Genomic DNA, 14,768 nt, shown 5'->3' on the forward strand with positions numbered 1-14,768 from the left:
CAAAATGGGTGTGAGGGCCCCAAAAACGACCATAATGGCAGGGCCAATACCTAACCAGCCTGCCCAGGAGACTCACACTAAATCCAGCTAGCGTCAAAACTGCTAACTGCAGGCTTCCAGCCCTGAAGGCCCCGAATAAAGTGAGCTGGCAAAATAATTAGAAATGCCCCAAAACTGTAACTAAAACTCCACAAAAGGAGGGGTGACCGGAAACTCAGCAAAAGATTTATTAACAAAAGGAAAACAATGAAACAGCAAAATCAGGCAAAAAGTTGTCGCCTAAAAGGCAATCCTACAGCAAATGAGTCCAAATCCCTAATTCAGAAGAGAAAACCAGAGACGGTAAACAGCAGGACTCACAACTCCTTCACAAACGGAGCAGGGCGGACCTCCTGCTCTGGTTAAAGAGTGGGATGGGAGGGCTCAGGAGTGGTGATGTCAGAGTGGCCCCGCCTCCTGGGGCTCCACCCGTAACATTTAAATACATAGAACATAATTACAAACATCACAGAAGATGCATATAAAAACAATAAAACACATAAACATATTAATACATAACAGACGATAAATGAAAGAAATGTGATCTGGAAGGATTAACAGTTCACTTCAGGGCTCATTCTTGTGTACATCTACATTTCTTCATTCTGGGCCAATGTAGCGATGCCAGTTCACCTATTGTGTGCCTTTGGGATGTGAGAGGACGGTGAAATCCCTCGAGGTAATGCCAGCTGTGGTGGATGGCTGGGTAAGAGCCCAGGCCTGGACACCTTCATCATGGAAGGACCTGGGAAGAGAGCGTGCACAGGGCATTATCTGCCCTGGATCACTAGATGGCAGCCCCCCAGGGTTACTACAGCACCACGAATTTCCAAAGGGTGTAATGGGAATTGGAGTTTGCCAACTCAGCCCTGTTGGGTTCTGTGAATGCTGCCAGGGTGGGCTGTAGGGATTGCAGAACTCTACTCCACTGGGCTTCCACCTCACCCAGAAGTGCTTCTGGACCATGCCAACAGGCCGCCAGAAGTACCCCTGAGTGCAACATAAAAGAAGCCCCCTGCCTTCTTTCAGACAGCCAGACTTGAGAGGGCCAGGCGGAGGGAGAGAGTGAGCAAGAGAAAGAAGTAGACCAGGGGTGGGCGATGTCAGTCCTGGAGGGCCACAGTTGCTGCAGGTTTTCATTCCAACCCATTTGTTTGATTAGAAACCAGTCCTTGCCAATCTCGGACTCACCTCAGAAATGTATGGCTGGTTAATCTGCAATGTTAGCTTCTTATATCGTAGACTTTTTCTCCTTTCCAAGGATATCATCCAAATGATTTGAAGTCTAAAAACAGATCATTTTCATTCTGCCACAAAGTGTTTTATTAAACCAAATAGTGCAGGATGAATCCACATAGGTGTAAATGGAAACAAGTTAGATGGAGAACTGCCGGTTCCTTTGTCATTTGCATTTTATTGCTGATAAGGAGCCATGAAAAAAACAGAATGCAGCTGATTAAGACTGAAATAAGCAATTATAAGGGTGGGGGACTTTAATAAGTGAGACCACTAAAACAAAGCAGAAAAATGTCACTTGAGCAATAAGTGCTTCATCAGCAATAATTGACCTTTTATTAAGAAACTGGGCTGAAACAAAAACCTGCAGTCACTGCGGCCCTCCAGGACCGATGCTGCCCACCCCTGAATTAGACAAAGACGTAGAATTGCCGTGTGCTTGTGCTTTGGACTTGTGCGTGTGCTGTGGAAGACACTTACTGTAAGAGTTTCCCCAAGAATACAATCCTCTTGTTTTATTGAGATTTGTATCTACAGCCTGGCTGTGTCAGGTTTGGGGGGCTGGAGTGCCCCCTGGTGGCCAACAAAGGGAGGATGTGGAGGTTAGGTCAGCACTGCTAATCCCTATGCCACACGACAAAATATTTGTTTTAGCGTGCCCTGGAATGTCTGCTTTCTCATCAAGGTCCTAAAATTATTATCATCAACTAAGCCACTGTCCCCTGATGGGATCATCTTCTGTACTTTACTGAGTGCCACCCAGTGGATGGTGAGAGCCCCGTGCCTGCGGCACTCTCATTCTCTGCTTCTTTCTTTTTTAAAATGTTTGACAGGATTTTGTTCTCTACATCATGTCTCGCTCCACTCACATTTTTGGCCGCACAATGACAGCAGCTGAGCGCCAGAAAGAGAGAGAAGGGGCTAAGAACCAGAGGAAGAGGGAATATCTTCAAGTAGACACCTTTCTTTCTGCTCCTGACATCCTGCCCTGGCACCTGCTGGTACGTCGAGGCCAGCCTCTTACCTCGTCAGGTAGGCATCGCTGATGTGTGACTCTGGAAGAAGAAGTGAATTGTGAATTTGGTTTGTCTTTAGTTGAGTATGGAGAGTGAGTGAGTGAGTGCAGCGATGGGCATTTTGATTCATTTTACTAAACTAATTCTTTCAAACTGCCCGATTAAGTGATTTGATTCTTTTGATTCATTTTTAATTTGTTTGATTCACTGTTAGGATTAGATGTTGGCGCATATGTAAAGTCCAGGGTGGTTGGGGATTCCACCCTGATCACATCACTATTATATAATTTGATATTCCATACACTGCGGTGGGTTGGCACCCTGCCCAGGATTGGTTCCTGCCTTGTGCCCTGTGTTGGCTGGGATTGGCTCCAGCGGACCCCCGTGACCCTATTCGGATTCAGCGGGTTAGCAAATGGATGGATGGATGGATGGATATTCCATACATTATTTTATATATACTGTATGTGTGTATGTACTGTATATATCATGAAATATATATTTGAGATGATGACAGTTCATATGACATTGTCTCGTTTCGGTACACAGAGCATGACAAGACATTTAAGATAAGACATATTTAAAACAAATCACAAGTGAGCGAGAATCGTGTGACTCATTCGTGTGCAATGATTCAGTTCACAGATCAAATGAGAGAGAATCGTGTGACTCGATCTCGGGTAATCATTTATTGCATGAATCAAATGTGCGAGGATTATGCGATTCCTTCTCAGGTAATGATTCATTTCATGAATCAGAGGTCTGAGAATCGTGCGACTCGTTCTCGGGTAATCATTCATTTCACGAATCAAATGTGCGAGGAGCGTGTATCGGTCCGGTGCCACTAAGATTCATACCGTCGAAGAGATGGTGATTTATGTATTTTTTTAGTGGAGATTCCAGGGATGCACCTAGCCTTTGTCCGACCCTCGCACACTCACAGAGACAAAAACACAACAGAAATAAAACAGCAAATAAAGAATATATTAATAATAACTGAAAACAACGATCCCAGCCCAGGTCCCCTTATGGTGATTATACAAAAACAATTGACAACCATAACCACACACAGTAAAGTCCATGAAAAACGGCAATGGATGAAATGTAATACTGAAGATAGATAGTCCAGCGATCCGCACGTTGAATGGGAATGTAAAGATAGTCCTACCGGTATTTCCTGATGAAATGAAGACAGGTGGACGGGTTCAGGAGCGCTCCTTACTTCGCAGGATGGCCATAAATCCACATACAGTGCTCATGTACACAGGCAGATGGCATCACCAACCCCTTTTTAAAAGCCGCGCTGGCCTCCTTTGACCCCAACAGTGCCTGCACCCTCAGGTGAAGACCAATCAGAGCCACTGCACTCCAGTAGCACCGCTACAAGCGTGTGACTCATTCTTGGGTAATGGTTCATTTCACAAATCAAATCAATGCAAGTCACTTGACTCGTTTTCAGGTAATGATTCATTTCACGAATCAAATCAATAAGAATCATGTGACTCATTCATAGGTAATGATTCAGTTCATGAAGCAAATCAATGAGAATTATGTGACGTCTTCTTCAGTAATGATTTATTTCATGCATTAGATGTGTGAGGATCATGTGACTCGTTCTCAGTTAATGATTCATTTCACAAATCAAATCAATGCAAGTCACTTGACTCGTTTTCAGGTAATGATTCATTTCACAAATCAAATCAACGAGAATCATGTGACTCATTCTCGGGTAATGCTTCAGTTTCGAACTCAAAAGAATCAGTGAATGGCAAATGGTCAGTGCATTAATTAAATTATACAGAAAACAATTAGTACATTCTAATATAAATGTATATTATTATTATAATATAAATGTGTTGCACTGCTGCCTCGCAGTAAGGACTCCTGGGTTCGCTTCCCGGGTCCTCCCTGCGTGGAGTTTGCACGTTCTCCCCGTGTCTGCGTGGGTTTCCTCCCACAGTCCAAAGACATGCAGGTTAGGTGGATTGGCGACCCTAAATTTTCCCCAGTGTGTGCTTGGTGTGTGGGTGGTTGCCCTGCCTGGGATTTGTTCCTGCCTTGCGCCCTGTGTTGGCTGGCATTGGCTCCAGCAGACCACCGTGACCCTGTAGTTAGGATATAGCGGGTTGGGAAATGACTGACTGTTACTGTGTTGCACTTGTATAATGAAAGAGTGAATCTTCGGTTTTCATTTGCTAATATCGATTTAGTTTGAGCTCAAAAGGATTGTAAGTGAAGCGAGTTGAGTCGACACACGTGGTTCAGACGGTTCTTGAGCACACTTTAAACATCTACCAGCATCTGCAAAATAAAAGACTCTATGACATCCTGCAGGACATGCATGTGCTTTTGCACTCCAGTTGAGCACCACTGAAATAATTTGTTTGTGTTCACAAAATGATTTGTGCGATTTACTGAAAAGAGACATTCAAAAAGAACGACTCGCCCATTCCTAGTGCGGCGGACTGACTTCTAGACACACGGTACAAATGTGTCGGTGCTTCACTTCTCTAGGACTCCTATTCGATTTCCGTCTTGTCTGTGGAGTTTGAGTCCTCTTTCCATGTTCACAAGAGTTTTCAATGGGAACTCAAAGACGTCCTTTTGTGTTGACTGCTGACATTAATGAGTGTGTGCCCTGTGATGGACTGGCATCCCCCATGCAGGGTGGTACACTGCCTTGTGCTTGTTGCTGCTGCTATAGGCTATTAATGAACACAACCTTGAAAAGGTTGCCCTTTTTTGCAGTTTGAAACAAAAGTTCATGTTAAAGTGTTGCGATCCACTTTAAAACACACCTTCTTTCAACCGTAGCTCACCACCGACTGACAGCAATGAAGCAGTTGAATCTCGTCACACACTGTTACTAAGCTTCGACGTACCGCTTCCCGTATTGAAGATCCCCGCCCTTCCGTTGGATGGCGCTCGGCGGCAGCATTGATATTGTTTGATCACACCTTGTGTTTCACGTAGCCTAAGCCAAAACACAAGGTGTAAAACAAAGTCGAAGAACAGAAAACAATTTGCAGCCGGAGAGATCTTTAACAATTGGGAACCACCAGGCGGCGCTAGAGAGCCCCAAAGCCGAAGCACAACTTCACAGCCACAAGACGCGTTCAAATAAAATGGATTTATTTCTACAGTTACCTTTCACAAAGGTTCCCAAAGCACAATCCGCACTCTTTTCTCCTCCTCAACACCTCCCTGGTGAGCTTGGTCCACTTCCACCCGACTGGATGAGGTCGAGTGTCCACTATTAGCTTAGATCTGGAAGTACTTCTGGGTGCTAGGCCATAGCCCAATGGAAGCACTTCCGGGTCAATTGGAAGTCCCTCAGTATAGGGTTTGTTAACTCCTTCATCTCCCCCTGGCAGTCCCCACAGAACACCACAGGGGAGCATCAAGGAGTTACAGGTTCTAGCATGACCTGCAGGAGTCCATGTGGAAACTTTAAACACCTAACGTCCTGGGGGAGGAAATGTAGCGGATCAGTTGTCCTGCCAAATCCAAATGCCAAATATGGGCCTCCCAGCCTGGCATCATTCCTGGATCTAACCTAGCAGGGGCGCCAGTGTATGCATTCTGGCATCGCCATCCCCTGCCTGTCTTCTGGGCGAGTTTCTTGGAGTGGCATTGGCCTGGCCTCCTGTCCGGTTAAGGAACCACACAACGATGACACTGGTACAGTAAATGAGTGTGTGATGCTGACCTTCATCACACTGTGGTAATCATGCCACTTGTTGCACACTCCCTGATGTCTTCTCTGGCACCCGTGCATCACCAAGAGCAGAAAATGGCGGCACTGATACTAAAATAAAATGGCACCTGGTGAAGACTCAAATCGAAATGAACGCAATCCCAAATGAAAACACAGACCAGACCCTTAAATTATTTGACCTCTAACCAAGCCCCCAAAAAACACACACACATACACACCAAACAATCGTCATTATTTTTATAGGCCAAGGAAAAGGTGATTAAAGGGGAAAACAAAGTCACAGTCATCATGACAAGGCCAGAAATTGAATATACAAGAACTAATACTTAAGGGCAAAAATACAAAAGGCAAACTTTCAACAACAACAACATTTATTTCCATAGCACATTTTCATACGAATAATGTAGCTCAAAGTGCATTACATGATGAAGAAAGAGAAAAAAAGACAAAATAAATAAAAATTAGAATAAGGGAACAGTAATTAACATAGAAGAAAAATAAGGTGGTCCAATGGCCAGGGAGGACAGAAAAAACAAACAAAAAAAAACTTCAGACGGCTGGAGAGAAAAACTAAAATCTGCAGGGGGTACCGAGGCCACGAGACCACCGAGCCCCCTCTAAGCATTCTACCTGACATCAATGACCTCAATCAGTCCTCATGGTATTCAGGGTTCTCATAGAAGAACTTGATGATGACGGTCACGTGGACTTCTGGCCTTTAATCCAGCAATGGAAGGGCATCACGGTGCAGGTTGTCACCTCAGAAAACCAGGAAAAGAACAGAAGAGAGAGTAGGGGTCAGTATGGATTGTGGAGCCACCATGAAGAGTAATGATAATTAATTGAATATGCAGAGCATCAGGATTAAATTAAAATGAAGTTATGAGAGATTCCATGTTATAGTAATGAGTTCTCAGCAGTTTGTTCAAAGTGCTCCACCGTATCAGCCTGGCGAGTTTCTATCGGTCAGCTCGTATTCCAGATTTGAGGTGCCTAACAGCAGAAGGCCGCCCGCCTCACAGCTTCTTATAAGTTTAGCTTTTGGAATTCTAAGCAGACCCTCATTTGAAGATCTAAGGTTACGATTTGGAATATAAGATGTCAGACACTCCGATATATAAGATGGAGCAGATTATTTAAGGCTTTGTAAACCATAAGCAGCATTTTAAAGTCAATTCTGAATGGCACAGGTAAGACCTAAGAAAACCAAAGCCCTCTTCTCTTATGATTTGGACTTCTCCTTAACTGCTCAAAAAAATTAAAGGAACACTTTGAAAACACATCAGATCTCAATGGGAAACAGAAATCCTCCTGGATATCTATACTGATGTAGACTGGGTAATGTGTTAGGAACGAAAGGATGCCACATCGTTTGATGGAAATGAAAATGATCAACCTACAGAGCCCTGAATTCAAAGACGCCCCAAAAATCAGAGTGAAAAAATGATGTGGCAGGCTAGTCCATTTTGCCAAAATTTAATTGCAGCAACTCCAAATTGTACGCAGCACTTTGTATGGCCCCTGTGTTCTTGTATACATGCCTGACAACATTGGTGCATGCTTCTAATGAGATGACAGATGGTGTTGTGGGGGATCTCCTCCCAGATCTGGACCAGGGCATCACTGAGCTCCTGGACAGTCTGAGGTGCAACCTGGTGGCATTGGATGGACCAAAACATAATGTCCCAGAGGTGTTCTATTGGATTTAGGTCAGGAAAGTGTGGTGGCCAGTCAATGGTATCAATTCCTTCATCCTCCAGGAACTGCCTGCATACTCTCACCACATGAGGCCAGGAATTGTCGTGCACCAGGAGCCACTGTACCAGCATAGGGTCTGACAATGGGTCCAAGGATTTCATCCTGATACCTAATGGCAGCCAAGGTGCCTTTGTCAAGCCTGTAGCAGTCTGTGTGACCCTCCATGGATATGCCTCCCCAGACAATCATTAACCCACCACCAAACTGCTCATGCTGAATGATGTTACAGGCAGCATAATGTTCTCCATGGCTTCTCCAGACCCTTTCACTTCTGTCACGTGCTCAGGGTGAACCTGCTCTCATCTGTAAAAGCACAGGGCACCAGTGGTGCATCTGCCAATTCTGGTATTCTATGGCGAATGCCAATCGAGCTGCATGCTGCTGGGCAGTGAGCTCAGGGCCCATTAGAGGACATGGGGCCCTTGGGTCACCCTCATGAAGTCTTTCTGGTTGTTTGGTCAGAGACATTCACACCAGTGGCCTGCTGGAGGTCATTTTGTAGGGCTCTGGCAGTGCTCATCCTGTTCCTCCTTGCCCAAAGGAGCAGATACTGGTCCTGCTGATGGGTTATGGACCTTCTATGGCCCTCTCCAGCTCTCCTAGAGTAACTGCTTGTCTCCTAGAATCTCCTCCATGCCCTTGAGACTGTGCAGGGAGACACAGCAAACCTTCTGGCAATGACACGTATTGATGTGCCATCCTGGAGAAGTTGGACTACCTGTGCAACCTCTGTAGGGTCCAGGTATCGCCTCATGCTACCAGTAGTGACACTGACTGTAGCCAAATGCAAAACTAGTGAAGAAACAGTCAGAAAAGATGAGGAGGGAAAATGTCAGTGGCCTCCACCTGTTAAACCATTCCTGTTTTGGGGTCATCTCATTGTTGCCCCTCTAGTGCATCTGTTGTTAATTTCATTAACACCACAGCAGCTGAAACTGATTAACAACCCCCTCTGCTACTTAACTGACCAGATTAATATCCCATAAGTTTCATTGACTTTATGCTATACTCTCATTAAAAAGTGTTCCTTTAATTCTTTTGAGCAGTATATTTTGACCTTTCTCTTTATTTTCCGGTGTCTATTTTTCTCCATTTTAGGGTTTTTCTGCTTGTGTTCTGCCACAGACAGGGTGGAGAAGATTTTTTTTTAAAATAAGGAACAAATAATTTATGAATTTGTGAATTTCCCCTTTGGATTAATGAAGTTTATCTTATCTAGTCTAAGAAGAGACGCAAGTCGAAATGCAAAGTTATAGTTGAATAAATGTAGTACTTCAATTTTTTAATTTTTTTTGCCAGCAGCATTAACTAAAAAAAAGTATTGTAAGAGTCTTTTATTTTGAACATCGTTTGCATCTGTTGGGGGTTTTATACCCTAAGGAATCCTTGGGTTTCGTTTATTTTTGAAATATGCTTATGGTTTTGATTTTGAGTTTTGGATTTGGGTGTTTAAATCGCCGCCATTTTGAGGACGCTGTCATTGATTCGTGTTGCTGGGATTGTCCTGGAGTGGGCGTGTCCTCAGAGGTCATGGCCTGTCAATCATGGCATGATGGGATAAAAGGTCATTTAACCTCATCTGACTACACCTTCCTTTGAAGATTTTCTTTACTTTGTTTGTTTGGTTGTTGAATCCTCCACAGTCGTTCTAAACTTCGATTGTGTCTTATGATTATGGTTATTGTTCTCCTGGTTTTCACCCTCACTTCAGCTTTTTGTGCCATTTGCCCTCTGAAATCTTGCACTTGCATAGCATAACATCTGTCTTTTTGCATGTAACCCTGTAAACTCTGAAGTGCAAGTCGTGACCTTTAAAGCAAAAGGGCAATGTGGTCAATTCTAAGATAATTAAAGGAAAAGGAAAGGGCCAGTAAAAGACACATATTAAAGCAAATATATAAAAAAAAATACACCTCAAAAATTAAAACAGGATAAGTGTCTGTGTGTCTGTCCGGCTGCTATGTCTCTGTCATTCCAACAGACTTGTAGCGATAAAATGCATTGCATTTTTCATTCCAACAGGTGGTGCATCACAAACATTAACATTGCTTTTACAAATCCAGTACTTAATGGTATATAACAGGGACATACAGTCATATGAAAAAGTTTGGGAATCCCTCTTAATTCTTTGGGTTTTTGTTTCTCATTGGCTGGACTTCCTTTTAATATCTGACATGCCTTATGGACACAGGAGTATTTTAGCAGTGACATTAAGTTTATTGGATTAACAGAAAATATGCATCATAATAAAATTAGACAGGGGCATAAATGTGGGCACCCAACAGAGATATGACATCAATACTTAGTTGAGCCTCCTTGTGCTCCTTTGAGCCTCTCGACGCTGTCCTCCTGTAGCCTGTGATGAGTGTCTGGATTCTGGATGGAGGTATTTCTGACCATTCTTCATACAAAATCTCTCCAGTTCTGTTACATTTGATGGCCGTCGAGCATGGACAACCTGCTTCAAATCATCCCATAGATTTTCGATGATCTTTAAGTCAGGGGACTGTGACAGCCATTCCAGAACATTTGTACTTCTCCCTCTGCATGAATGCCGTTGTAGATTTTGAATTGTGTTTTGGGTCATTGTCTTGTTGGAATATCCAACCCCTGTGTAACTTCAACTTTGTGACTGATGCTTGAACATTATCCTGAAGAATTTGTTGATATTGGGTTGAATTCATCCAACCCTCAACTTTAACAAGGACGACAGTCCCTGAACTATTCACACAGCCCCACAGCATGATGGAACCTCCACCAAATTTGACAGTAGGTAGCAGGTCTCTTTCTTGGAATTCGGTGTTCTTCTTCTGCCATGCAAAGCACTTTTTGTTCTGACCAAATAACTTCATTTTTGTCTCATCAGTCCAAAGCACTTTGTTCCAAAATTAATCTGGCTTGTCTAAATGGGCATTTGATACAACAAGCGACTCTGTTTGTGGCGCGAGTGCAGAAACGGCGTCTTTCTCATCACCCTGCCATACAGATGAGCTGAATTGTAGAACGATGTACAGACACACCATCAGCAGCGAGATGTTCTTGCAGGTCTTTGGAGGTGATCTGTGGGTTGTCTGTAACCTTTCTCACAATCCTGCTCACATGCCGCTCCTGTATTTTTTCTTGGCCTGCCAGACCTGCTGGGTTTAACAGCAACTGTGCCTGTGGCCTTCCATTTCCTAATTTCATTCCTTACAGTTGGAACTGACAGTTTAAACCTCTGAGATGGCTTTTTGTAGCCTTCCCCTAAACCAGGAGACTCAACAATCTTCGTTTTCAGATCTTTGGAGAGTTGCTTTGAGGATCCTATGCTGTCTGTCACTCTTCGGAGGAGAGTCAAAAGGAAAAAAAGCACAACTTGTAATTGACCACCTTAAATACCTTCTACCACTCATGACTGGACACTCCTGTCTATGAAGTTCAAGGCGTAACAAGCTAATCAAACCAATTTGGTGTTGAAAGTAATCAGCACTGAGCAGTGACAGGCATTCAAATCAGGAACATGACAAGGGGACCCACATTTGTGCACAGCCAGTTTTTCACATTTGATGAAATTTCTTATAACTAAATACTGCGTCACTAAAAATCTTTGTTCGGAAAACACCGCAGTACTCCTAGGAAATGAAAGACATACCACTGTAATCATTTATGTTGAAATTAGAAAAAACAAAATTATTATGCAGGCTGACAGGAGTTCCCAAACTTTTTCATATGACTGTATGCATTGCATTTGCCACTCCTACAAATGGCACCTCACAAACATTTGTAGATAGATAGATAGACAGAGAGAAGGAACTTTATTTGTCCCCATAGTAATGCATCTAAAAATGTTTGTGATGAGCCATCTGTCAGAATGATAAATGTAATGTAATTCATTTCTACGGGCATTAAAAAATACATTCCAATAGATGGTGCACTGCAAACATTAACACTGACGTCTTCATTGATTACTTAGATTTCAGCCCATCTTAGATGAGTAGCACAGATAGTTTATTTTATTATTTTTTTTATTTTTTATTATACTTTATTAATCCCGAAGGAAATTACTTGGTTTTTCGCAGAGCACAGGGTCAGCCATTGTACAACACCCCTGGAGCAATTGAAGGTTAAGGGCCCAGCAGAGTAGCATCTCTTTAGGCAGTGACAGGGATTTGAACCCGCAACCTTCAGGATGCCTGCGCAGATCCTTAGCCTCAGAGTCACCACTCCGCCCTATATTTTTATATTTTATATTTTATACTAGCAAAATACCCGCGCTTCACAGCGGCAAAGTACTGCCTCGAAATTTTTATTAAGAAGAAAATTAAGCCTTTTTAAGCTGAGGGAAAATATACCAATAATTATTTGTTAAGGATCTCTTTGTATACCACATTGTGAGTTCGGCCCTCCGGTTGTAATATGACCAAGCTGTGCGCTGAGCTTACTCTTGAGCATACAATGTACAGTTGGCCATGTGAACAGTAATCTTGTTTCAAATCTCACAGCTTGGATTGCTGCTGTCATAATCGGTTTGAGTTTCATGGTTTGTTTCAATTACGACAGTATTTGTAGGACTTGTGTTGAAGTGACATTCGGCATCTGTCAAGCGTTGTAAGCATACAACCAGTTTCATCGATAACTTCACATCCAGCTTTTGAGAGTTTAAACATTCATAAACATCAAAGTGTCCACTACTGAAATCGTCACCTGTGAATCTAAGATGTTTAAGAGGCATTGGCGGTTGTCCAAAGGTGTAAAATATTTGGCCATTTGCACTTGAAAGCGACAACGAACAATTCAGCGCAGCCATCAACTCACATGCAGATCCATAGGTGAAGGGCTTAAGCATTTCACTCTTCTAGTGCTCCTGTGTAGTCTAATTATCTCCTGTACCGTCATCAGTCCACACCTTGAACCTGTCCCAGTCATTCAATACATAAGACACAATGGATATCAAGAGTGAGCCTGATATGGCCGTGCAATATGTAACACAGAGAATGGAAAAGGTAGGTGCCATCTCTGAGCATAGAAACCACTCGGTAAGTGACAGTTCTTTGATCGATGGTGCTCACCTCGATAGACATGGTAATGGGGGTACGGTGGGAATGATAAATGACATGGGTACCTGAGCAATGTAAAGTAAGTCTAAAATACCTACACAATAACTATAATTGTAATAAATGAACAATAAAACAGCAGAGAAGCCGTGGATTAAATAAAAAGGCTGTAGTTATCAGCAGGGAGACGTGAATCCCGTGGCGAAGCAAGAAAGGGAATGTAGAGACTGGAGCGATGGACGGCCTTATATAGGCAGGCAGCCAACAAAGTGGGAGGACGTGGGGATGGGGGACCCAACGCCACCTCACACGGTGACCGAGCTGCAGGCTATGGACGTATATATGTACGTAAGTAGGATTCAGTTAGCGTTGGGAATCTGCATACCAAATTTCTTGAAGATGTGCCCATAAGTAACAAAGACCATTGAAAAGTTCAATATGGCGGCCGACAGTGGCATCATACCACCGAAATAAGTACTTACATTGGTTTCGGTTAGCGCAGGAAAGCCACCTACCAAATTTCGTGAAGATGGGGCCATGAATAACAAAGTTCAACATGGCGGACGTTGTTGACCGTTATGACCATTACGCATAGCATTTCGAAATGAAACCTGCTTAACTTTTGTAAGTAAGCTGTAAGGAATGAGCCTGCCAAATTTCAACCTTCTACCTACACGGGAAGTTGGAGAATTAGTGACGTTGGAAAGTTCAAAATGGCGGCTGACAGTGGCATCATACCACCGAAATAAGTACGTACATCGGTTTCGGTTGGTGCAGGAAGCCTACCAAATTTCGAGAAGCTGGGGCCGTAAATAAGAAAGTTCAACATGGCGGACGTTGTCGACCGTTATGGCCGTTACGTGTAGAATTTCGAAATGAAACCTGCTTAACTTTTGTAAGTAAGCTGTAAGAAATGAGCCACAAAATTTCAGCCTTCTACCTACACGGGAAGTTGGAGAATTAATGATGAGTCAGTGAGTGAGTCTGTGAGGGATTTGCCTTTTATTAGTATAGACTAGCAAAATACCTGCGCTTCGCAGCGGTGAAATACCCGTGGATTAAATAAAAAGGCTGCTTCGTTGGCGAAGCAAGGAAAAGGACTTTCTTATATATCGTTCGTTTATAAAACAGTGCAGAAGCTGTGAGAAAGCTGCTTCCTTCGCAAAGTAAGGAAACAACTGAAGAGACCGCAGGGACGCGGTAAGTGTTCGGCAAGGCAGCTGAAGCGCTGCATTATGGGATCTGTAGTTTATTGTGTTACCAGCGCTTCATATCCCCAGGCCATTAATAACAATAATACAGTATATAAAATGATCTCGCGGGCTGGATATAATTACACGCCGGGCCGGATGTGGCCTGGGCCTTGAGTTTGACACATATGGACTAAATAGAACTTGAAAAGATATATTTTTTCGTACATCGAGCCCGCGTGCTATTGTGGTTTTGGTTGTATGCCTCAATAAGTCATCCTCCCCTCGCTCTTACGTTTTTGCCGTTCATCTAATGAATACACTGAGTACGGCTTTACCAAAACAATCATTGATGGCGAATAAAGTATCCATTATTCGAGTATGTAGATCGGGATATATATATATACATATATATATACCCGCGTGCAGCGAGAAGTAGTGTGTTAAAAAAGCTAGAAAAGAAAAGGGAACATTTTAAAAATAACGTAACATGACTGTCAATATACAGTATTTGTTTTGTGAGTGTTACTGAGTGTTGCTGTCATCAAGGATTTGATTATCATTATTTCTTTCAATCAGGTTCGTATTTGTACGATGTGTTGTGTTCAAGTTACATTCCGTGTTTGTCAATCGTTGTAAAGATGACAGGTTTCATTCATCGATTCGTTTCTTACTGCATCAATAAACAGCTCGTCTTCCTTTAGCGGGACATTGACTTTTTCCACCGTGTGCTTTGTTTCCACAGTAGCTGCATTTATGAATATGCTTGTATGTATCA

The 14,768-nt window shown here is 43.0% G+C and overlaps 1 protein-coding gene across 1 annotated transcript in view; it reads left to right on the top strand.

Annotated features, from left to right (window-relative positions):
• rasip1 (Ras interacting protein 1) overlaps positions 1-14,768 on the top strand; it is a 62,664-nt gene that overhangs the window by 25,519 nt on the left and 22,377 nt on the right. The window contains exon 6 of the mRNA XM_039741442.1: positions 2,109-2,307. Coding sequence (XP_039597376.1) covers positions 2,109-2,307 — 199 coding nt within the window. The remainder of the gene's footprint in view (positions 1-2,108; positions 2,308-14,768) is intronic.

This window comes from Polypterus senegalus, chromosome 18 (assembly GCF_016835505.1).
Source record: "Polypterus senegalus isolate Bchr_013 chromosome 18, ASM1683550v1, whole genome shotgun sequence".
Taxonomy (NCBI): domain Eukaryota; kingdom Metazoa; phylum Chordata; class Cladistia; order Polypteriformes; family Polypteridae; genus Polypterus; species Polypterus senegalus.